We start from the raw sequence: 23,051 nt of genomic DNA on the forward strand, positions 1-23,051 counted from the left end.
TGCTGGAGGCCGCTAGCCTTTTTTTGCCCCCGAAGCCATTGGGCCTGACTGGGACAGGCATGACTGTAGGTGCAGGGCAGCGAGGGTGTGAAGGGCGCTGTTGTGAGAGAGAGCAGGACGGTGTGTGTCGGAAGCAGCGGGGAGACCGCGGGCTGGTGAGCAGGTGTGTGGGGACGAGACAGAGTGCGCGAAGCTGCGATCGCGTGTGTACGCGGGTGAAGCCGTGTGTGCGAGAGAGAGCGGCAGCCGTGCCTGTGTCGGAAACGGCGGCGGGGTGCCAGGAAAGCACCGCGAGAGCGAGTGCGGGGAAAGGCGCTGTACGAGAGCCTGGAGGTAAGCGTGACGTCCTGTACAGGCCCAGGTGGCAGGGACGGCACCTCCCGCACCGTTTGACAGGCCGACGATGGTGAGCGCGGCGGACCAAGTGACCAAAACGACGCGCGAGCCTGTGCAGGTGCACAGGTGCGGCGGGGAGGGTCGGGGACTGGGCGCGGGCGACGAGCTTCCCTGTACGGAAGCATCAGGACTGTGGCGGGAGGGGACGGTGTGTGCAACCTCGTGCAAGGCTGCCGTGGCCGCTGAAGTCCTGCAAGCCTGGTGGAAAAGAGTGGACAGCGTGAGGGAAAATGGCCGTGAGGCACGAGCTCCAAGAACGCGGGAGCAAGTGTGAGGACACCGTTCCTGTGAGACTGGCGAGGGCTGTGAGAGAAACGGGCTCCGACTGGGGGAGTCTGAGGCTGCAAGCGTGCACGTGTGAGTGTGTGTACCCCAGAGGAGCGGCAGACTGATGACGGTTACTACTCCCGTCTGGCCCGGAGGCTCAGGGACTGGGACAGCGTGAGGGAAAAGGGCGGTGGGGCCAAGCGACTGACACAGCCCGCGAGAGGAACATGGCGCCACGCGAGCGAAACATCAACGCCGGGCGGTGCGCGAGCGGGTGCGCGTGTGCGCGTGTGCGGAGCCGCTCCCGCGGGACTGCAGTTGGAGGCTCTGTGGGTGTGAAGAGGGGAAGCCGGGCCGTGGGATCGGGGGCCTCGCTGCGTGGGAGAAGCGGCCGGGGCCATCGTCCTGCCCGAGTGTCCCTGCTAAGTGAACGGTGGCGGAAAGGACCAAGGCGGCCGGGGGAGACCGTGTGCGCACCACGTCGAGAGCCTCAGAGCCGGTGGGGATTAGTGACCGCAGATGGCAGAGGCGGACCGAGGACGAGTGACCGCGACGGTCCGTGGGCGACCGGGCCGGCGGCTGGGAAACGGATTGGGCCGGGTTTGTGTCCACGTCTCTGCAAGACACAAGGAAAGACCGTGCACGGAGCCTGGGCATGCAGCACGCAGCTTGAGATGGGACACGAGGTGACGGACACAGCGTCCGAGGCAGCGTGTGATGGTGTGTGCGTGTGCATCTCAGCCACCAGCAGGGACTGTGGGTGTGCGAGATGGGGGCTGGCGCGAGAAGACGTGGGAGAGGTGCTGATTGAGTTCGTGTGCGAGAAAGTTCCCGAGAGACCAGCCAGGGCTGTAAATCAGGGGCTGGGTGGTAGCAACAGCTAAAGGCGTGACTGCGTTTGTGTGCGTGTGCAAAACTGGTCAAGAGGAAACGTTGGTGACCGTGGCCGAATGAGGGAGGCTGTTGAGACGTGTGCGTGTGTGTGTGTGAGAGACACTGTTAGTAGGACACTAGGCATCCATGACAGAAAAAATGACCCCAAGTGTGTGACTGAGGGCAAGGCCGAGAGGCTGTGGGACCGAGTACGTGTGTGAGCCTGTTCCTAAGAGTTTCCTAGTAGAGGCTGCAGATCCAGAACTGTGTGTGTAACTGTGTTAAGAAAAAAAAAAAAGTTCGAGACAACGACCAAGACCAGATGAGACGGTATGAGAGACCACGGATCGAATGTGCCAGGCGTGGGAGAAAGCCACTTCCTGCACTGGTCTCGCTGCCTCCATCCTCTGTGCTATCTGCCCCCAGTTCTCCAAAACTTGAAATTCTGGAGTTTCCCAGGGCTCCACCTAGGATTCCCTTCTCTCTTCCCACAAGCCCGCTCCAGGGTGCTCCGGTCTGGTTCCGGCACTCGAGACACAACTCAATCCCCCCCACCGGTGAGGCCCACATTTTTTACCTCCAACCCCCATGACCCTTCATCGCACGTGTCAGGCTCTGTCTAGAGTTTGGACAGTTGATCGATCCATTCGGCACCCGTTTATGAGCCCTGCGGACAACAGCAGTTAGCAAACCAGACACAAATCCCTGCCCTTCGGCGAGCAGCTATTTCAGTGAGGGCGACGGACAAGAAACAGTTAAGTACATCATCATCAGGTAGCAGCGCAATAATTTCGTGAGACAAGACTTTTCACTCTGTTTAAATAAAAAAGCTGCAGTCATTTTATTGCACAAACGTGGGAAAAGAAAGCACCAACAGTCCTCTTCCCACAGGACGTCCTTGGAGTATAAGGTTTAGGCACAAAGGAAGTATTGATTATAACACTATTACCAGGGCAGCCGGTGATTAGAAAACACAGCCAACCAGAATCACAGGTTTCCGGGGGAGTTTGTTTCCATGGGGTAACACAGCGCTGATGTCTGAAGTCTTGGAATCTTAACAGAACTCCTTTGTTCAAAGCATACTTCCAAAGACAGGCCTGTATGATCAGGAAACAGAATACATGTGTGAAGGATACAGATGTCAACACACCTTATTGCCCCATAACACAAGACCAACATTCTTGAGAAAGTTCTCTTTTAACATCTGACCAAATCAAATTCTATTACATTGTGCGAATTTGCAGAATGGTACCTCTCCCTCCACGAATGCAGAGGAAACGAAACCTTGCCTTCCTTTCTTAGACTCCTTTTTATTCATTATAGAGATTTCTGCTTTTAAAGTGAGCTCTGGAGTTTCACTCATCAGGGCTAATAAGAAACAAAGAAAGAGGGGCTCCTGGCCGGCTCAGTCGGAAGAGCATGCAACTCTGGATCTCGGGGGTTGTGAGTTGGAGCCCCATGATCGGTGTAGAGATTCCTTAAAAAGGAAAAAAAAGGAAAAAAAAAAAAAAAAGCGGGTCCGTGGAGCTTGGTTTTACCTTTTACCTGCACAGAAAAGGGGCTGAAGAGGACTTAGTAAAAGAAGGAGCACATAGCATTATTTTTATAGACGACACCTACAAAGAAAAAGAGGTGTCACTGGCTAGAATCGCTCTTAAGTGTGCTCCCCACACCAGCAGCAGCAGCGTCACCTGGGAGCCTGTTAGAAATGTTTGTTCTTGTGTCCCACCCCAGACCTACGAAATCAGAAACAGGATTGAACACATCTTCCAGATGATTCTCAGGCACAGTAAGGTTTGAGAGCCCCTGCGCTACAGAATGACAGGGGTCCTGTACAAAAAGGGTAGCTGGGGAAGGCTTCTGTGAGAGAGGACGGTTTTGATCTGTCTCCTCTTTTAGGGCATAAGCCCCTCGAGGGCCAGGGTTTCTGGCTGTCTTACTCTCTGCTCTGTTCAGTGCCAGGAACAGCATCTGACACCCAATAGGCGCTTAGCAAATGTTGAATGAATGTATTTAACAAACAGCACCTACTGTATGCCAGTCACTGTTCTGAGGACTTTTAAAAATCTTAAACTCCCAATGTTTGCAACAAACTCTATGCTGTAGGCTCAGGGAGGGGGTTGTCACCTACCTCAGTTACTCTGATAGAACATGGCCAATCTGATTCCCTCCCAGCCACCCCCTCCCCTGGGGCCAGTGTGTGTTGGGGGGGTGTTCCCAGCTGGAGCCCTGGGGCAGTGGATATCCCCAATTCACTCTCAAACCCTTCTCCCCACACTCTTCTCACTTCCCCTTCTCACTTCCCCCACTGCTGACCTCCCCTGCCCCTGCTGACCACAGGCAACCTCACTTTCAGGAAAGAGGATGAAGCAATTATCTCAATGCCTGCTCCACTCAATGAGGAGGGACACACGGAGCTCATTTCACCCTCGTTCAGCATCCGCATGAGATTGACCCCATCGTTGTGGTAGAGATGGCATTTTACGGGGCGGGGGGGGGGGAGTTGAGGCCCAGAGAGGTTCAAGTGACTTGCCCAAGGTCACACAGCTACGAAGTTTATGCTCCATTTCCTCTCAGTAAGAATGTGTCCAGGGAGCATTGAGTGCTAAAGAGTTACTGGGGATACAGTGACAAGCGAGACTGGACCAAGAGTGAGACAGGAAGTAGGGAGGGGAGAGGGGGGCAGGAGGCTCCAGGGCAAAGGTGCCAGTAGAGAAGTTGGAACTGCAGAGACCCTGCACGGCGCCCCCCACCCACACCCCACCCCGCAGCCCTTTACCCGCCCAGTTCCTCCTGGCCCAGTTCCTCTTTGCCACTAATCCCAGAGCCAGGTCAGCCCATACAAAGCCAGGCCTCCTCTCTGGCAGGGCGGCAGGACTGCAGGGGTGCAGCGCTCAACATGCGTGCCCCAGGGCAGACTCCTCAGTTGCTGCTGCTGCTGCTCACCCTGCTTCCGGCCACAGGTGAGTGCGGGAGGGCCCCGCAGGCCCGCAGGGGTGCCCGGATCCATCACACCGCTGACAGTGCCCCCCCCCCCGCCCCGTTCCAGGCTCAGTCCCCGTACTCTGCTTCACCCAGTATGAGGAATCCTCCGGCAAATGCAAGGGCCTCCTGGGGGGAGGTGTCAGTGTGGAAGACTGCTGTCTCAACCCTGCCTATGGCTTTCAGGAGCCTGGCAGCAAGCTTTGTCACGCATGCAGGTGAGGGGGAGCCTGGGGTACAGGGCCACCCAGAACTGGGCTCTTTCCTTCTCTGGGGTTTCCAAGGGTGACTCCAAGGCCCCGATCATGACCATAGCTTGGGGTTTCTCAGCCTCAGCTCTATTGACGTTTGGGGCCAGAAAATTCTTTGTTGTGGGGGTCTGACTTGTGCATTGCAAAACCTGTGTTTTGTAGCATCCCTGGCCTCCCACTAGATGCCAGTAGCAACTCCCCCCAACCAATTGCGACAACCAAAATCCTCCGGACATTGCCAAATGTCCCCCCCAGGGGCAAAATCGCCCCTGGTTGAGAACCACTGCCATAGCTTCCATTTACTGAGCACCTCCTGTGTACTGGAAGCCTTGGAGGGTGGGATACAGGTCAGGTGTGTTCTGAAGGTAGCTCAAGTCCCCTAATTGTGATGCCAGCTCACCTTGAGTGCTTACTGCATACAGACGTGTCAGGGTGGGAGAGTTTGGGAAATTCTGAGGGCAGCTCCAGCCCCCTAATTATGACACTTTACGTTCATTGATCACTTCCAGCCTACTGGATGCATTGCAGAGGTCAGGGGTAGCTGGAGGATTTCTGAGGGTGACTCTAGTCTCCTAATCATGACTCCAGCTTACATGTAATGAGCCCTTAGTGTATGCCAGACATGTTTCCTAACAGCTTAGCATATATCCCAGATACACACACCATGGGGATGGGGAGCTTGAGGGTTTTTGAAGGCCGTTCTGGGACCCTAGTAATGTCAACCATTCACATCAATTTAGTATTGTGCTGCACATGGGGTTGGGGATAGATCTGGAGTATTTATCTTTTAAAAAATTTTTTTTTGAGAGAGAGAGCATGCAAGCGGGAAGAGGGGTAGAGGGAGACAGAATCTTAAGTAGGCTCCACACTCAGTGTGGAGCCTGATGCAGGGTTCGATCTCATGACCCCGAGATCATGACCGTGAGATCCTGACCTGAGCTGAAATCAAAAGTCAGATGCTTAACCAACGGAGTCACCCAGCCGCCCCAGATCTGGGGCATCTCTGATGGGGTCTCTAAGCTAACTGGGACGATAGCCCCTATTTATTAAGAACTTTCTGTTTGCCAGCTACCGAGCATGGTGGTGGCCTGATAGGTTTCTGAAGCAGTTCTGGGCCCTTAGGCCACACATTTGCTTACTGAATGTCTGGCACTAGCCTTGGGGGACTTCAAAGTGTTCCAGATCCCCAGTCATGAAGGTCAGTGATATTATTAAGTACTTACTGTGTGCGCTCCTTGTCCCGTTCAATCCTCAACATCCCCAAGGGGTAGGTACTCTGATCAATCCATCCCACGTACATGTATCCTGCACCCCTGTCTGTGCCTGCCCTCGCCCTGCAGTCCAGTCCACCCCATCCTTGCCAGCTCAAGCTAGGGTAGGACACGTGTGCTCCTCTCTACAGGTCCCCGCGGTGGTCCCCGTGGTCTGCGTGGGCCCCCTGCTCAGTGACCTGCTCCGAGGGATCCCAGTTGCGGCACCGGCGCTGCATAGGCCATGATGGGCAGTGTGCCGAGAAGGTGGAGACTGGGACCCTTGAGTGGCAGCTGCAGGCCTGTGAGGACCAGAAGTGCTGTCCTGGTGAGGAAGCTCAGCAGGGCAGGCGAGCACAGCCTGTCGCCTGGCCCCGGGGAACACACAGTCAGGGCAGAGGCCCTGAGGGTAGGACCGCGCCTGACGTTTGTGAGGCGCTAAGGAAGATGCCCGTGTGGCTGGAGGAGAGCTGTGGGAAGCAAGGCCAAAGGGGGGCCCGATCCTTGTGGGCCACGGTGAGGACGCTGGCTTTTATTGTGTGGTTGTGGGCAGGAGAAATGTGATCGGACTTGGGGTGTGACAGATCCCTCTCGCTGTCCGGAGGAGGGCGGATGGTCTGTGGTGAGTGCTGAAGCAGCGGGACCAGCGTGAAGGCTATTGCAGTCGTCCAGACAAGCGACAGTGGTGGACCAGGTGTGGCAGAGGACGTGGGGCACATAAGGAAGTGAGGACCCCTGAATGATGCCCCTGCTTCCCTCCTGTCCCCCTCACCTCTCTCCCATAGAGATGGGTGGCTGGTCCAACTGGGAGCCCTGGACGCCTTGCTCTGTCACCTGTTCCAAAGGGACCCGGACCCGTCAGCGAAAATGTAATCAACCCACCCCCAAGTGTGGGGGCCACTGCCCAGGAGAGCCACGGGAGTCCGAGGCCTGTGACACCCAGCAGGTCTGCCCCAGTGAGTGAAGGCCGCTGATGCGGGCACGGAGGCGGGCACCCAGGGCGGAGCTGGGGGGTTACAGCAGGGAACTTCCAGGGTGGGAGGACTTCGGCACACGTGACCATACTTGGTGTCCCCCCACCCCCATCACACCACAGTACACGGGGCCTGGGCCACTTGGGGTCCCTGGGGCTCCTGCTCGGGGTCCTGCCACGGTGGACCCAGTGCACCTACCCAGAGACGAAGCCGCAAGTGTTCCGCACCTGAGCCCTCCAAGGAACCTCCTGGGAAGCCGTGCCCGGGGCTGGACCACGAAACCCGGCCCTGCTCCGGCCTGCCACCCTGCCCAGGTACACGGGGATGGGGCCCCTGACACGCTGTTCTCGATTCAGGCACAGATGCTCTGCCATTTCAGGGGACAGAGACCTTAGACCATGTGACCATGGAGCTCTTCATTTTGGGGCAGTCCACCTCAAGGGTCTAGGGGCCGAGGGGGAGATGGAGGTGGCCTTTCTTCTCATTCCTTTCTTCTCACCCCCACAGTGGCTGGGGGCTGGGGGGCATGGGGTCCTGTGACCCCCTGCCCTGTGACCTGTGGCCTGGGCCAGACCCTGGAAAGACGGAAATGCGATCACCCTGTGCCCCAGCATGGGGGTCCCCCCTGTGCTGGCGAGGCCACCCGGACCCACATCTGCAACACGGCTGTGCCCTGCCCTGGTCAGTACCTCAAGATGCACCATCTCCATGCCTAAGCCCCTCCCCCAACCCTGCTGCCCAGTTCCTGTTGCTAATGCCTTGTTCCTGCCTCGGATGCCCCTATTCCTGGCCCTGATGCCTCGGCCCCACCTCTGATCACCGCCGCTCCTTCCCCTGGTCGCCATTCCTTGCTCTGAATCCCCTCACTGGCTCCCTTCTTTGGTGCAAGCCCTGGTTGCCCCTGTCTCTGCAGTGGATGGAGAGTGGGGGTCCTGGGACGAGTGGAGCCCCTGCATCCGTCGGAACATAAACAGTATCAGCTGTAAGGAGATCCCGGGCCAGCAGACACGCTCGAGGAGCTGCAAGGGCCGCAAGTTTGATGGACGGCGGTGCCCTGGGGAGCAACAAGATATCCGTCACTGCTATAACATCCAGCGCTGTGGCTGTGAGTGCCCCCCACCCCCCGCAGACCCCACTGTGGGGATGGGGCAGCTTGTGCAGCGAGGGGGGTTTCTGACTTCACCTTGGACCCCGTGGCCCTGCCACCTCTCTGTCTCTCTCTGTCTCTCACCACCCCACTGAGACCTCTCATTCTGACTCATTGCAGGGAAAGGCTCATGGTCTGAGTGGAGTTCCTGGGGGCTGTGCATGCCCCCTTGTGGCCCCAACCCCGTCCGCATCCGCCAGCGCCTCTGCACGGCCCAGCTCCCCAACTTCTCGTGAGTGGGGGAGCAAAGCGTGCCCAGGAGGGGGTCATGATATCCATATGTGGGCAGTGAGGGTGGGAGAGTCAGTTCAGCTCCCCACAAGCAGGGCAGCCACCTCTGGGTCTCAGGTGCCTGCCTTGACGAGTGTCATCTCCCTCCTGCCGGAAGAGGAGAGACACTAAAGAAGCACCCAAGAAAGAGGATCCTGAGGGGAGAATGAGCAGCCTCTGTGCGCCTCCGTCTCTCATTCAGTCCCTCAGCCACCCGGCCACTCACCCAGTCCTTCCTGTGACCTCACGCTCAGCTCTCTCGGTTACCCATGCTTCCATTTGCTCCTTCAGTCACTCAGGCCTTCATCCACTTACTCATTCCTTCAGCCACCCACATCTCACTCAACGTCTCACGGCCCCAGGACACTTGAGGCCTTTTCGGCAACACTTGCAGACACACAGAACCCAGGTCCTGTGGGTCCCCCGAGGGATCCAGGTCAGCAGGGCCCTGACAGAAGGCAGAGGCAGAGCAGATGGCACATGGAAAAGGGACTGACACCTTGCCCCGGGTCCAGGAAACTGGTCAGGTCTCACCAGGCAGGAAGGGGTCAGGAAAGGTACTCCCAGTGTCAAGACTGTGTGAGCAGAGTCCTGGACACTGGTGACCAGCTGCCCAAAGCTGGTTTCCTGGTGGCCCAGGTGTTAGAGAGGGTAAAACCACTCACTCCCCCCCTTCTTTATTTCCACATACATCAAGCCACTAGAGGAAGTGGGCTATTTTCAACTCATGAAAGGCCTGCCATCTGGGAAATGGTCTCCAGCTCTGGGGTCTCTAGTGGGTCCTGAAGATGAGTTAGAGGCGTTGAGTGGAGGCAGGAAGCACGTGACAGAGTAGGGAAATGAATGGATTTGACTGAGGGAACGGGGGTGAGAGTGAATGAATGGAATGCTTGTCTCGTGGGAGGAACAAGCCAGGCAAAGACCATTCTGGACGTGGGACTAAGTCCGAATAAAGTGGAAGAGAGAGATAGGCTTGGGGCAGGCATGCAGACCCAGAAACAAGGCCTCAAATACCAGGGCAAGGCATTTTGGTGTTTTTTTCCCCCACTGGGCAGTGGGGAGAGACGTAAAGGGTTTTGGAGGTAAGAGAAGGTAGCTCTTGTCAATGAGTAACAATTACTAACATTTTTTGAGTACTTACTGTGTACCAGACACCACTCTGAGCCTTTTACCAAAATTAAGTCATTTATCCTCACTCAGCCCAGTAAGGTGGGTATTACTATTCTTCCAATTATTACCATTTTTCAGATGAGCACAGGGAAGGTAAAGAGATTGCCCAATATCTCAGAGCTGACAAATAGTGTTGGGCACACAGTAGGCACTCAATAAGAGTTTGTCGAGTGCATTCTTGCCTTCCCTGAGCTTCTCCCCTCCATTCCCCCTCTAATGCCCCAGGCCCACCATTACCGTGGTCGAAGGTCAGGGTGAGAAGAACGTGACCTTCTGGGGGAAACCGTCACCACGGTGCGAGGCGCTGCAGGGGCAGAAGTTGGTGGTGGAGGAGAAACTGCCATGTCTACACGTGCCTGTCTGCCAAGACCCTGAGGATGAGAAGCTCTAACACCTCCCTCTCCTGCTCCGACCCTCTGCCCCCCCCAGACCTCAATAAATGGGCCTCTTCCCCAGGAGTGGGGCAATAGCATCTTCTAGGCCAAAGGGCACGGCACGGGGGCAGAGTCGCGGTGGCTCGTTGTGGAAAACTCTCGTCCACCGTGGTCACAGCTTGGCAGAAGCGAAGGGGAGTATCCGTCCCTTCGCCGCTGCCTTAGCCCCGGTGTCTGCCCCCCACCCCTTGCGCAGTGTCCCGGGGCCCTCCAGCACGTCCCTCTGCAGAGCTCCGCGTTACGGGCTTTCTGGTTGGCTACTCGCCCTGGCCGGCACTTTCTGATTGGCCGGAGTGCCTAGGTTCCCACCCGCCGGAGCCTCTCGGCTGGCGGGTGCCGCATCAATCCGGCACTGAGCCGCGGCAGAGGCGGCAGAGGCGTGGCTGGGGTTGGCACCCAGCCGCGCGAACACCTGCACCCACCCACTCCCAACAGCCCAGCTCCAATGCCGCAATTAGCGAAGACCGAAAGGGGGGTGGCAGTTGGCCGGGGGTGGACCGAGGAAGTGCCTGTGAGGTGCTCTGAGCTGGGGCGGGAGCGAAAAGCCAGAGTCAGCACCTGCCAGAAGGAGCCCCCGAGACAAACCCAGACACAGATTCCTTTAGTATTGGTGCATTCATTCAACACTTTATAGCGTCTACTGTATACTAGAACGAAGTCTGGGCATCTGGGGTGGAGGAGGACTGGTAGAAGGAGAGGACATGTGAGCGAGGGAACAAACTCAGAATATGCGATCCTTTCGTTGAACATTTTTTTCAACACTTATCAACGCCTACTGTATACTAACAATAGCGCTGGACATCACGGAGAATAGAGGAGTCAGAACAGCACGTGTCTCCACAGTGAAGGGAACAAACCCCGACACTAATGCTGTTAGCATTTGCTCATTCAGTGTTGCACTAATTAGCATTTACTGAATGCTGAGCCCCTGGTGATGAGGCAAATCAGAAGAATCATCATAATTATGGTATTAGCTAATACTTAGAGAGTACTTGCTGCGTGCCTGGTAGTGTTTTAGGTTGCACAGCATGAATTCGCTTACTCCACAACAAGCCTATGAGGGTCACTATTATTATCCCATTTACAAAGGAGTAAACTGAGGCACAGAAAGGTAGCGGGCTGGACATTTGAAGCACGGTGTCTGCTGTGAGTGGAGGGACCCCTCTGTGGAAGCGTTCAGATGGGAGATGAGTGACACCTGGATTCTGTCAAGGTGCTCACGTCTCTGGGTCGATTTCCCCCCATAAAACGGGTCAGTTGATGGGTTGAAGTAAAGACAAAGTTGAATTTTTGGCCATCTTGGGAAGAATGAGCTGAAGGGAGTGATTCTGGTTGTTTACCACAGGGTACGAGAGGTATGTGTCTACAAGAGAGTGGAACTTTGTGCATCATGAGACACATACCTTTGTGTATGTGTGATATGCAGACCTATGGGTCTGTGCAAGAATTAAGGATGTATTGAGTGTATGTGGAATGCATGTAAAGTTACAACCATGTGTGCACCATAACAATCTGAGTTACAGGTGTGTGTGTTTGTGTACACGTGCACACATGTACATGTGCATTAAGGTGTCGTGGGTATATATGTGTGAGTTATAAATGTGGGTACGATACCGATTACAAGCATATGTCAGGGGTGTGTGTTTCAGAGTCATTGCTCACTGATGCACAACAAAGAAAATCACTCCTGGAGCCCTTTCTGTTTGTTCATTCCTGCTGGAGAAGATGGAGACAGTGCAGAGGAGACTTACCTCTGCCTCAGGGAGTTGAGACACTTCTGAGGGGAATCCTCATTCTTCCACAAAACAATCTCCAAAACATTAATTTCTGGAAACCGAGCCACCTGGAGAAAGGGAATGATGTTGGGGGTCATGAGTACTAGAAACGTGGGAATAGGGGCCCTAGGAAGAGGCATTCTAGAGACAGATTCCTAAGGAGCCCAACTTCTGGCTCCCAGAGGAACCAGAGAAGTCTGTAGACTTGCAGCTGCTCCTATCCCCCAGAGAGGGCACCATGCGTCCAGCACAGCTTGTTTACTTCAGTTACTGAGCAAAAAACTGAGAAGCACAGACTTCTAAATGTTGGAAAATACGTGATTCATGAGAGTTCCCCATCTGGGCAACACTGAGATATGGAATGCTGGAAAGAGCAGCCAGGAAAGAGAGGGAAGGAAAGGCCAAAACAAAGGCCTGGAGGTGGGACTGAAGCTGCCTGGCATGGAGGAGGGAGTAGAGAATGGTTTGGAAGTATTGGACTTGAGGACTGGGGAGGCTAGGGGAAAGAGGGGATGGAATATGAGTTCTGGGGAAGGGGACTTCCTGGAGACCTTGGCCAAAGATGATCCTTGAGAGAAGGTAAAGGACATTCCTGGCAGAAGTCACAGCACAGGCGAAAATATAGAGGTTGTCTCCTCTCCCCACCAACACACCCTTAGAGATGGGTCGGTGATGATCTTGACAGATGAGGAAACCAAGTCTCAGCGGGGTTAAGTCACTTTCCCAGGGGTATGGTGGAGGCCTAGTTTGAACTTCTAGCACTCTGACTCTAGACTCCACACCTTTACTACCTTGTTTAAACAGGCCAAGGATTTAATAAATAAAGAATGAACAAATGAATAAGTGGACGATTCACCTGAAAACCCTGCAGGCAGAAAAGACTCCAAATCTGCCTGTTTCTTACCATGTCTTCTTCTACCTCACTTGGTCCACCAACATCTCTCACTATGGCCCACAAGGACCTGCTCAGTCTGGTCCCTGCTGACCTCTCTGAACTCATCTCCTGCCACAAATCCCCCTTGCTCACTTTGTTTCAGCCACACTGGCACCTCTTTCTAGCACATTCTTTTTTTAAAAAAAATGCACGGATCACAAAGTGAACGTGGCCCTTTGGGAATAAATTGGAGCTCTTGGATTCCTTCATCTGTAAAATGGGAATGTTCCCCACCCCATAGTATTGTTGTACGGGTTGGATGAAACAATACACTTAAGCAGCTTAGTTGGATGCTGTCAACAAATGATTGTTTTTAAATGGATTCGTGCTTTCATTGCAGTCAGGATCTTACAGGAGCTGACAGCATGGCTTCCACAGCCCCCCTCTGCCTGGACCATAAAGGTCATTTTCTCATGAGTCAAACATTATTTGGCATCTACTGTGTGCATACCCTAAGATGGGTCTGCCTCTGTCTGTGGAAAGTTCCCCTTTGCAGAGTCATGGGCACTGATAATATCAGGTGGTTATGGTGGGTTTTGGGTTATCCAGGGCAGAGCGATAGGGGCATATAGATTGAGTGTGTGTGTGTGTGTGTGTGTGTGTGTAGGGCCCTGGTGGGGGGAACGGAGATGGACACACACATCAGGTCTGGAGCTTCAGGGAATGTGTCTGTGTGGCAGATCTAGGTTTATCGTGATCGTCTGTGGGTAGGTGATTTGTCTGGGTGTGCATGTTCGTGTGAGTTTCCTTGGGTCTCTGTGTGTAGGTGTGGTTCCTGTGTGTATACGCATATATGCACGTGTGTATGCATGCATGCCCATATGTGTTACCCTGGGCTTGTGTATGTCCATATAGATACCTAGATCCGTGTGTTCTCTGTCTGTACGTGCCTCCGTGTGTTTCTTTATTTTTGTGTGTGTCTATATGTATCTCCACGTGTGTGTCATTCCTGTATGCCTCCAGGCCCCAGCAACCCAGGGCAAGGGTGTGTACCCCGCCCAAGTGTCCAAGTCAGCCTGTCTGATGCTGTCTGTGCCGCCCCCGCACCCCCTCTCTGACTAGCTGAGCCCGTATGGATATGGGAAATTGATCTCCCCTCACAGGGTACTGCTTGTGACCCCCATCTGTCGCGGTGAGGAGGTTATTTCTTTACTTTTAAGTCTCTGCGTGTGCCTCCATTCCCCCCACACACACACCTCCACATGCCTTCTGTGGTGAATATCGACCCTGGAAACAGTATCTGCAGAGAATCCTGCGTGTGGGTGCGACCGGGTGTGAAGAGCAGAATTTGGCTGGGTGGGGGTCTTGCCTGACCACTCACCCCGACCCTCCCGACAAGTATCTACCCCGCCCCCACTCCCCAAATTGCGCATCCCCTATCGGACGAGGGGGAGGGGAACCAGGATGCGGCGTGGCGCGTGCGCACTGCCGCCTTCAGCACCACGGACAGCTCCTTCGCCCCCGCCTACCGGCGCGTGCCACCGCCTCCCCAGCACTGAAGGCGCGCTGACGTCACTCGCCGTTCCTCCCCAAACTCCCCTTCCCGGTCGCCTTGGTCGCGTCCGCGCCGCCGCCTGCCCAGCTGGACAGCACCACGAGGGGCGCGAGATAGGGGGGTACGGGCGCGACCATCCGCGCTGCGGCGGCGGCGACTCAGCGCTGCCTCAGTCTGCAGCGGGCAACCGAAGAGTCGCGTCGTGCCCGAGAGCGCAGCTGTGCTCCTGGGCCCCGCGCGGTCCGCCCCCGCGGCTCCTGACCAGACTGCTCCTAGGACCCCCTGCCCCGCGCCGCAGCCATGAACTACCTGCGGCGCCGCCTGTCGGACAGCAACTTCATGGCCAATCTGCCAAATGGGTACATGACAGACCTGCAGCGCCCGCAGCCGCCCCCGCCGCCGCCTGCTGCCCCCAGCCCCGGAGCCACGCCCGGTCCCGCGACTGCCACTGCCGAGAGGACCTCCGGGTCCGCCCCTGTGGCCTCTCCGGCTGCCCCTAGTCCCGGGTCTTCGGGGGGTGGTGGCTTCTTCTCGTCGCTGTCCAACGCGGTCAAGCAGACCACGGCGGCCGCGGCGGCCACCTTCAGCGAGCAGGTGGGCGGCGGCTCTGGGGGCGCAGGTCGTGGGGGCGCTGCCGCCAGGGTGCTGCTGGTCATCGACGAGCCCCACACCGACTGGTAAGCCACTGCCGCGGACGTCTTCCCGCGGGCCTGGGTCCCCAGATGGTTCCACCAAGAGCACTTAGCAAGCACCGCTTGTGTGCCAGGCACCTGGCCCCCTAGCCCAAACCCTTTTCCTTTAAATTATTAAGGTGGGTGCTTCTTGTGTGCCCCGCCCTTGCCCCCCACCCGGCCCTCTCGATCCATACAGGGAGCAGTTATCGGGCGCCAGCTGTGTACCTCCTTCCTATATCCTGTGAGCATTCGGGAGCCTAATGTGCCTTGCCCTCCTCAACCCTCACCCCAAAGGCCTTGTCTTTTAATGGATCTTGTGAGCATTTATCAAGTACCTGAAGTGTGCCTTATCCGGGAGCCCTTCCCCAAAGCCTTGGGCTTCCATGAATTTTGTGAACATTCATTGAGAGCTTGCTATGTGTCTTGTCCCCCTCAAACCTTGCCCTAAGGCCTTCTCTCTAATAGATCTTGCGAACATGTATCCCGAGTGTGGTATGTGCCCCATCCCAACCCTACTCCCCCAAAGACCTTTTAAGCTATTCAGTGAACATTGATTGCCTGCTGCGTATTCCATTACCTCTTCTCACTGAAAGTGTTGCCTTTAATGGATCCTGTGAGCCTTTATTGAATGCCTTCTGGGTGTCCCAACTCTACGTCCCCTCTCCAAGGGCTTATTTCTCCAAAGGATCTAGAAAGCATTTATTAAGTGTCTGGTGTATGCCCTATCTCCAAACCCCTTTCTCAAACATATTTTGCTCAAATGAGTCCCATGAGCATTTTTGAACCTTCTGTGTGTGACTCATCTTCAGACTCTCCCCCAAATCCTTTTCCTCCAGTGGATCTAGAAAGCATTTATTGAGTGCCTCATTTATCCTCCATTCTCAAGCTACTTCAAAGACCTTTCCTTTGGTGAGCCACCTAGCATTTATCGCCTGCCTGCCTGCCATGTGAGCCTTTTCTAAAGCTTCTTTCCTCCAGTGTATTCAGCAAGCATTTATCGAGTGCCTGCTATTTACCCCATCCCCATACCCTTTCCCCAGCGGCTTCAGTCTGCATGTGTTGAACACCTTCTGCATGAACCAACCTTAGACCTTCTCCATAAAGGCTTGCCTCCAGTTAATGCAGTGATCAAATATCTAACACTTGTTGTGTGCACCATTTCAATCCTCTTTCCAGAGGCCTTTTCTTTTTAATCACTCCTTGGAGCATTTGTGGAGTACCACTGTGTGCCTGATTCTGTGCCTTCTCCACAAAAGCCTTTCCTTTCATGGATGGAGAATCAAGCCTACGTAGATCAAGCTTCTGCATCCCCATTCCCCTTCCCTGAAGACTTTTCCTCCAATGGATCCAGTGATTGTATGCCCATCCCTAGCCCCCCTCCCACAAAGACCTTTCTTTTTAATGGATCCAGTGAGCATTTAGGTAGGTATTGTCTGCCAGGTGCTCAATTCTAACCACCTTCCCCCAAAGGCCTTTTCCTCCAATGGCTCCTGTGAGCATTTATGGAGTGCCATTTGTGTGCTCTATGTTCACACCTTCTTCCCAAAGTCTTTCTTTTAGTGGACCCGGTAAGCATATATACAGTGCCTGCTGTGTGGAGGGAGTAGACACCCCTTCCTTACCCCTAGAAGAAACTGTGCAGGTCATTAAGCTTCTTTTGATAAATCTAGAGCCCAATTTATAAGGATTACCCCTTTTCTACTCCCCTCAGTGTCTAGGATTCCCTCTCCCAATCTTAAGTCTGTACCCCAAAAGGTCTTTCTTCTACCTAAGCCAGTAAACACTTACTTAGTTCCTACTATATAAGGGCCATCCTCAACGTCTTCTTTCCAAGTCTGAAAGTTGCTGCCCCATCTCAAGACCTCTCTCTCCAGGGGTCTACCTCAGCCTACATTTATTGAGTACCAGCTTTTTACTGGCAAGATCACCCCTCCCCCCAGGAGCCTTTATCCAGAAGCCTTTCTCTCTATTCAGAGCCATTTATTCATTCTACAGGTATTTATTGCTTAGTTTCCATGTGTCAGAGTGCGGGAGACATCCATTTAGCACTACTATATACTAGGAAGAACCCTCCTTCAGTTCCCCTTCCTTCTAACCCCAACCACCAGCTGGATTCTCTATACCTTTTTCTCCATTCAACCCCACGATCCTTTAATGAGCACTTGTTGTATACTAAGGACCCCATATTGAATGCCTCTTTCCCTCCCCCTCTTGAAGCCCTAATTCCCCCTTCGACAATCTCCATCTGACCTTTGCCACTACGCAATGTGGAAAGCTCACAATGTACACCTACTGTATTCTGGCTAGGTCCCCTCCCCCACTTGGAAGCCATCTTCCCGACTGCTTCCCCCTCCCCCCAATTAATCCAAAAGCATTTTTCAATCTCTGACTGTATTCTTTTCAAACAACTACATCCCTCTTTTCTCCATCAATCTATAAAGCAGTTCCTTCACCAACACCCACTCACACAGGAGCCATCTTCTTGGCGAAATTTGCTCCACTGAAGTCAAAGAACCTTAATGGGGCCCCTGCTGTATATTGGTAACCACTCTCCTTTAGACTTCCCTTCCCACTCCTACACTCCAGGAAGTTTCTTTGCTGCATTTTCCTTTGTTCCAGCAAACATTTACTAATTATCTACCGAATACTGACAAGACCCTCCCCCTTTCCACAATTACAACTCCAGTGTTCTCCATTTTTTTTTGAAGTTGTCCGGCAAGCATTTATTGAGCACCTGTTAAATTCAGTGAAAAAGTCTTCCCTTCCCCCTTCTGCATCTCAGAAACCCCCCTTTATCCCAGCAGCTGCTCTAGTCTTTTCTTCCAGTCGATCTAGCGAATGTTTATTTAGTGTCTACCATAGATGGGTGGGATGGACAAAGGGAGAGGGCCAGTGTGCGCACAGTGGGCTCAGGGTGGGGAACGGAGACCTCGGCATCACCTGCCTGCAGATACTAAGAGTACCATCCGAGCTCTGGGGATCTCAGCCTGGAATAAAGGAGGTGTTGTGCAAACTCCGTAATGGATAGTACACCTTGACAGAGTCTGACACCTTGTCCACCAAACCTCACCCCTCTCACTCTTTCCTGGGTCTCAAGTCCTCTTGTGGCTCACGGTTGCGAACTCCTAGTTGAGAATCATCTCCCTTTCTAGAGATAATTTAGCCCAGTGTTTAGTTCAAACCGTGGGTCACCTATTGGCTTGTGACCAGCATTTCATTTTCTTCATGCAGTAGTATAAACGAAAATAGAATCTAACAAGAATATATTACACATAGTAAGTGGAATTATTACTATTTAGTGGAAATATAATCAGTAACGTACGCCATATATTATATATGACATATGCTCTATCATACATTTGCTATATAATAGGTTTATAGTATATAATAATATAAACGTGTTTGTTTTTCTTCATCAAGTGGAATAAAATAGAATAGGAAATATCAGACTCCGTTGCACATAGTAAAAGTAATCATTTACTGAGACTTTCATTCCAATTATATATGTCTGTTTATATACCTTCTAGGTGCAGATACACTTAGTATGTAATATGCAATAAATTATATGTTACATAAGCCATACTATATTATATTTGCTGTATAACATTAGAGGTGTCATATAATATATATTACATATATAGGATAGGTTATTATGTATCTATGTATATAGTGGGTTATATAAACTCTATCTCTTCTTGTGGCTTCTTTTCTTAGACTTCCCTGGAAGCAGGCCCTGAGACTCTGAGGTTTGTGTGCAGATTTATTGGGGAGAGCTCTTGGGACCAACACCTGTTGCGGGGGAGGAGTGAGGGAGGCAGGATTCAGCAGAGGGAAAGGTTGAGCTATGATGCAGCCACAACAGAAGCCTCAGCCAATCCTCTGGGGGAGCTCTGGAGCTAGGATGAACCCTCAGCGTTACCCTCATTGAGGTGGGGTATCCAGGCCTTTGTATTCTTACATCAGTCAATCATTAGGCACAGGCTGTCCCCCACCCCGGAAGGAGGCATAATCTTGGGAAAGGCAAATCCCTGCTGCAGAAAGCAATTCCCAGGGAGGGACAGCAGCGTGAGCCTTCAGCAGCGAATCTCCCCAGAAACTGGGAACTAGATATGAAGGCCTGAAGGTGAGCAGGGGTGGGGTTGGGGGGAGCCGCGGTGAGGATCAGAGGCGAGTACCGAGTCCACTCCTTGTACTGCTCAGATTCAGTTACTTCTTCCAGTAAGTCCGCCCCATCTGGGCACAGCATTTCCAGGATTCCGGGATTGTAATTGGTCTGGTTTTCCGGGGGAGTCTTGAAAGAGCGCAGTTAGCGGGCTGAGCTACAGCCTCCGCTGCTGCCGTTGATGAAAGCGGCAGAAATAAATGATACGCATCATCTCCTTCTTCTACCGTACAGTCGAGATCCCCCTCACCCTCAGCTAGTGCCTCTCTTGGTCTCAGTGGCTTCCCTGATGAGTGATCCATTCAATCATCCTTGAGGGATCCCTGAGCCCTTGGTCCCCATGCCCTTCCCAGGCTGTGGCCGCCGTCCCTGTCCATTTCCCTGCAGAGTTGTGCAAGGAGTACCCACAGACGGCCAGGTGGATCGCCTGGGTGCCAAATATACTCCCGCCCGCTCCCGCTATGTAACAGCAGCCCTACCTTCTCCTGATGTTCAGGGTCACGTACCCCTGCGAAGACAGTGATTCATTCCTCTTGGTATCCATCGGCATGTGAAACATAGGTGTCCAGTCGGCATCCATAGCTTAGGATGTAACAGGATTCTTGCTGTGTCCCCTGGTAGCAGGGTTTCCCTTTGGAGAGCCAGGACCTCTAACCTTGCAGGGCCTTGAGGGAACGGGAAGCACACATTCCAAAAGTGGATCGCTGGGACTGATGGTAAGCTGGGCCTCTTCTGCTTTCACCTCCGAGCTCCCGGACCCAGGTATTCTACCTACTGGGAACACAGCACAAAGAACGGGCCGCTGATTTAGGGTGTTTTGGAGGATGGTGCCCCATTCTTTCGTGGTATCATGTCCAAGCTAGGGTCTTAGCTGTGGCTGCAAGTTGTTCCAGGCCAACAGCTTCTGGGTGGTGTGGTGTACGTCATCCGTTGACTCCATGGTCATGGGCCCACCGTGGCACCTGCTTTGCTGTCAAGCGTATCCTTCAGTTTGATGTAGCGTCATGAGGGATCTCACACTGGTGGGTCGCACACTGTGTAAGCCCTTGGGCACTGATATGGCCGTGGCCCTGCAGTCAGGAAAGGCAACCCCCCATGTAGAATAGTCCAGTCAAAATGACTCATTAAAGTCTTTCCAGGGGGGAAGGGACCCAAAGGAGTCAGCGGGCCACAAAGTGGCTGGTTGGGCTTCTTAAGGGACGGTGCCATGTCACGGGCTCAACGTTGGTCTCTGTTGCTGGAAGACTGGACATTTAGCAATAATGCCACAGGCCCCACTTACAGCCTCTCTCTCTGCTCCCCTTGCCACTTCATTCATGTGCCCGTCTGCTGGCTCTGGGGTGGCTGACTTGAGAGGCCGGCTGACATCATCGGGCTGACTCATTCTGTCTACCTGGTTGTTTAGCACCACTTCCATTGTGGATGCTGTCGGGTGGGTGTTAACACACAATGCAAAGATCTTCACTCCTCACTTTTTGCCCACCCTCCTGTCCACCTACATTTCTGTGTCCCACACCGCCTTGTCCTGATCTTCTGTTTTTAAGGTTTTATTTAAATTCCCATTAGTTAACACACAGTGTAGTATTAGTTTCAGGTCTACAATATAGTGATTCAACACTTCCGTACATCACCCAGTGCTCACCCCCTACTTCACCCATCCCCCACCCCCACCCCCTCCCCTCTGGTACCCATCAGTTTGTTCTCTGTAGTTAAGAGTCTGTTTCTTGGTTTGCCTCTCTCTCTCTCTCACTTCGCTCATTTGTTTTGTTTCTGAAATTCCACCTATGAGTGAAATCACGTGGTATTTGTCTTTCTCCGACGGACTTGTTTCGCTTAGCGTCATACCCCTTGTCCTGATCTCTGAATATTTTTCCTTCAAGGCTGCTGATCAGCCAAGCCATCCACCACTGCCCATCAGTGAATATGTATTCTAATCTTGGGCCATTTCCCTTTCCCTATTAAGTAGATTACCGGGGGGGCATAGCCCAAAGCTCTGCCCATTGGGAGCTCTGCCACTGTCTTTCAGGACCAGTCCGTGTGGGGCTGTAGGGCAGCCACTGTCCCTTTTTGGCTTCTCCCCCCACATACCAAGCCGGTCCATGTGTGAACCAGGCTTAGGCTTTCTCTTCCACTGGTTGTAAGGGGTCCCCTCGGTGAGCGGAGGCAGGCATCAGTGTGGGTGATACGGGCATCTGGACTACCTGCTCAAGCAGCTTGCTCAGTCCTCTTTGAGCTTGATCCCAGCTGCTGGGTCCATCTGACATTATTACTTGGTGGGCCTGGCAGGACCCAGCTCACGAGGGGAACCCGGATGCACAATCACTCAGGGCCCCATAGTCAAGCATTCTGTCTCTTCCAGAGCCCAGTATTGCACCAGGAAGCGTTTCTCAAGAGTCATGTCAGTCTCTGCTGCAGATGGCCTGACCTTGCTCCAGAACCCCAAGGGCCTCCCACTCAAACTTCCAATAAGCTCCATGCTGCATCTTTTCCCACTACTGACTTATCCGGTATCATAGGATCTGCCAGGTCATATGGCCCGAGTGGAAGGACTGCTTGCACCACAGTCCGGACCTGCTGCAGGGCCCTTTCTGCTCTGGCCCCCATTCAGGGATGGCGGCCTTATGTTGCACCTGAAATATAAAGCAGAGCAGTATCTCCAGGTGTGCAATAGGCTGCCTCTCGAACCTGAAGACGCCTACCGAGTATTGTGCATTTTTCCTCATGGCGGGAGGTGTGAGATGCAATGCTTTGCCCTGTTATTTGGAGGGACTGTCCTGGGCCTGCCTTGGACCACTGTATCCCTAAAACGTTCACTAATGTGGCAAGCCCCCAAGGCTTTGTAGGGTTGATCTCCTCCCCTCTGGAGTGCACGCGTCTTATCAGGACAAGGTGCTACTCATCTCTCGCTCATCTTGCCCAATCAATATGATGTCCCTGATGTAGTGGTCCGGTGTGATATTCTGTGGGATGTCCAGATGGCTCAGTGCCTTTGGACCATATGATGACACAGGGTGAGAAAGACAGCATTGGCCTATGGCAAGACCATCAACAAATATTGTGTGAGCGTGAAATGTTGCCGATCCTGTTTTCTGACCAGAATAGAAAAGAGTGCGTTCACTAAGTCAGCGGCCACCTGCTGTCCCTGAGGTCTGCTCCAGCCATGGCAGCCTGTCCAGTATAGCTGCTTGCCTTGGGGACACTTCTTGGTCAAGCTTGCAGGAGTCTATGAACATTCTCCAGGAGCCAAACTGGTCAATTCAGTGGGAGAAAAGATGGGACGAACACCCCTGCATCTTTTAGATCTTTCAAAGTAGCTCTAGTTTCCACCATCACCCTTGGGATATGTATAATATTAGCTTTGATTTGCTGATTTGATCAGGGGAGGGGTGTGTAGTTCCAGAAGTATCCATTTGGATTTCCCCACTACAATAGCTCTTACCCCACAAGCCAAGGAACCCACGGAGGGGTTTTGACAACTACAGATATGTCCATTTTAATTATGCATTTGCAGACTGGGGCAGGGACCACGGGGTGGACCTATGGACCCAGTGGACCCACTGCGAACGGGACCTGGGACAGGACTTCGTTTACCACCTTACCCCTGGTGTGCATCTCAGCGTGGCTGGTGCCACTCTTACCAGCATATTCCTTATTGATTTTGTAAGTTGGGTAAACCCTCTGGACCTTCCCTAGAACAGAGTCAGCTGATGAACTGCTTAGGCTTACGTAGTGTATCTTCTCTAACAGGTCTGCTTCTTTGAGTCCTTTGATCCTTTCTTCCGCAGGCTGCCATGGAAGATTTGACATTTCTGCTTCAGTTGGTGTGGACCGCTGTTTTCTCCAAGCTTCCGCAAGTCACCCAATATTGTATCAGCAACATCTCCTAGGGTCCTGGCCAGGGTTTTAAGTTCTGGGTCCTGGGAGACTGTTCCAACTTCATGTTCCACCTCCTTGGTCCATTGTCCTTGGGGCCCAGGTTCACGCATACTTTTACAGC

General features: G+C 53.4%; 2 protein-coding genes across 2 annotated transcripts in view; both read left to right on the plus strand.

Moving 5' to 3' along the window:
• Window positions 1-4,341: 4,341 nt before the first annotated feature.
• Window positions 4,342-10,038, plus strand: CFP (complement factor properdin). The gene is made up of 9 exons (XM_045790870.2): window positions 4,342-4,499; window positions 4,586-4,736; window positions 6,172-6,347; window positions 6,805-6,975; window positions 7,116-7,307; window positions 7,501-7,674; window positions 7,907-8,098; window positions 8,261-8,372; window positions 9,806-10,038. The coding sequence occupies exons 1-9, from the start codon at window positions 4,436-4,438 to the stop codon at window positions 9,969-9,971; spliced, it is 1,398 nt and encodes a 465-aa protein (XP_045646826.2). The 5' UTR covers window positions 4,342-4,435; the 3' UTR covers window positions 9,972-10,038.
• A 4,354-nt stretch (window positions 10,039-14,392) lies between these two features.
• SYN1 (synapsin I) overlaps window positions 14,393-23,051 on the plus strand; it is a 47,913-nt gene continuing 39,254 nt past the window's right edge. Inside the window, 1 exon segment of the mRNA XM_087860281.1 lies at window positions 14,393-14,895. Coding sequence (XP_087716407.1) covers window positions 14,519-14,895 — 377 coding nt within the window. The 5' untranslated portion in view covers window positions 14,393-14,518.

The sequence above is a fragment of the Ursus americanus genome, chromosome X (assembly GCF_024610735.1).
Source record: "Ursus americanus isolate L20-20 chromosome X, mUrsAme1.1.p, whole genome shotgun sequence".
Taxonomy (NCBI): Eukaryota; Metazoa; Chordata; class Mammalia; order Carnivora; family Ursidae; genus Ursus; species Ursus americanus.

What these genes read in the sequence shown, in the direction of transcription:
- CFP (XM_045790870.2), top strand. Translation starts at nt 4,436, where the DNA reads ATGCGTGCCCCAGGGCAGACTCCTCAGTTGCTGCTGCTGCTGCTCACC. An exon ending in CACCCTGCTTCCGGCCACAG is followed by an intron (nt 4,500 to 4,585) that starts GTGAGTGCGGGA and finishes GCCCCGTTCCAG; the next exon opens with GCTCAGTCCCCGTACTCTGC. An exon ending in GCCCAGCTCCCCAACTTCTC is followed by an intron (nt 8,373 to 9,805) that starts GTGAGTGGGGGA and finishes CTAATGCCCCAG; the next exon opens with GCCCACCATTACCGTGGTCG.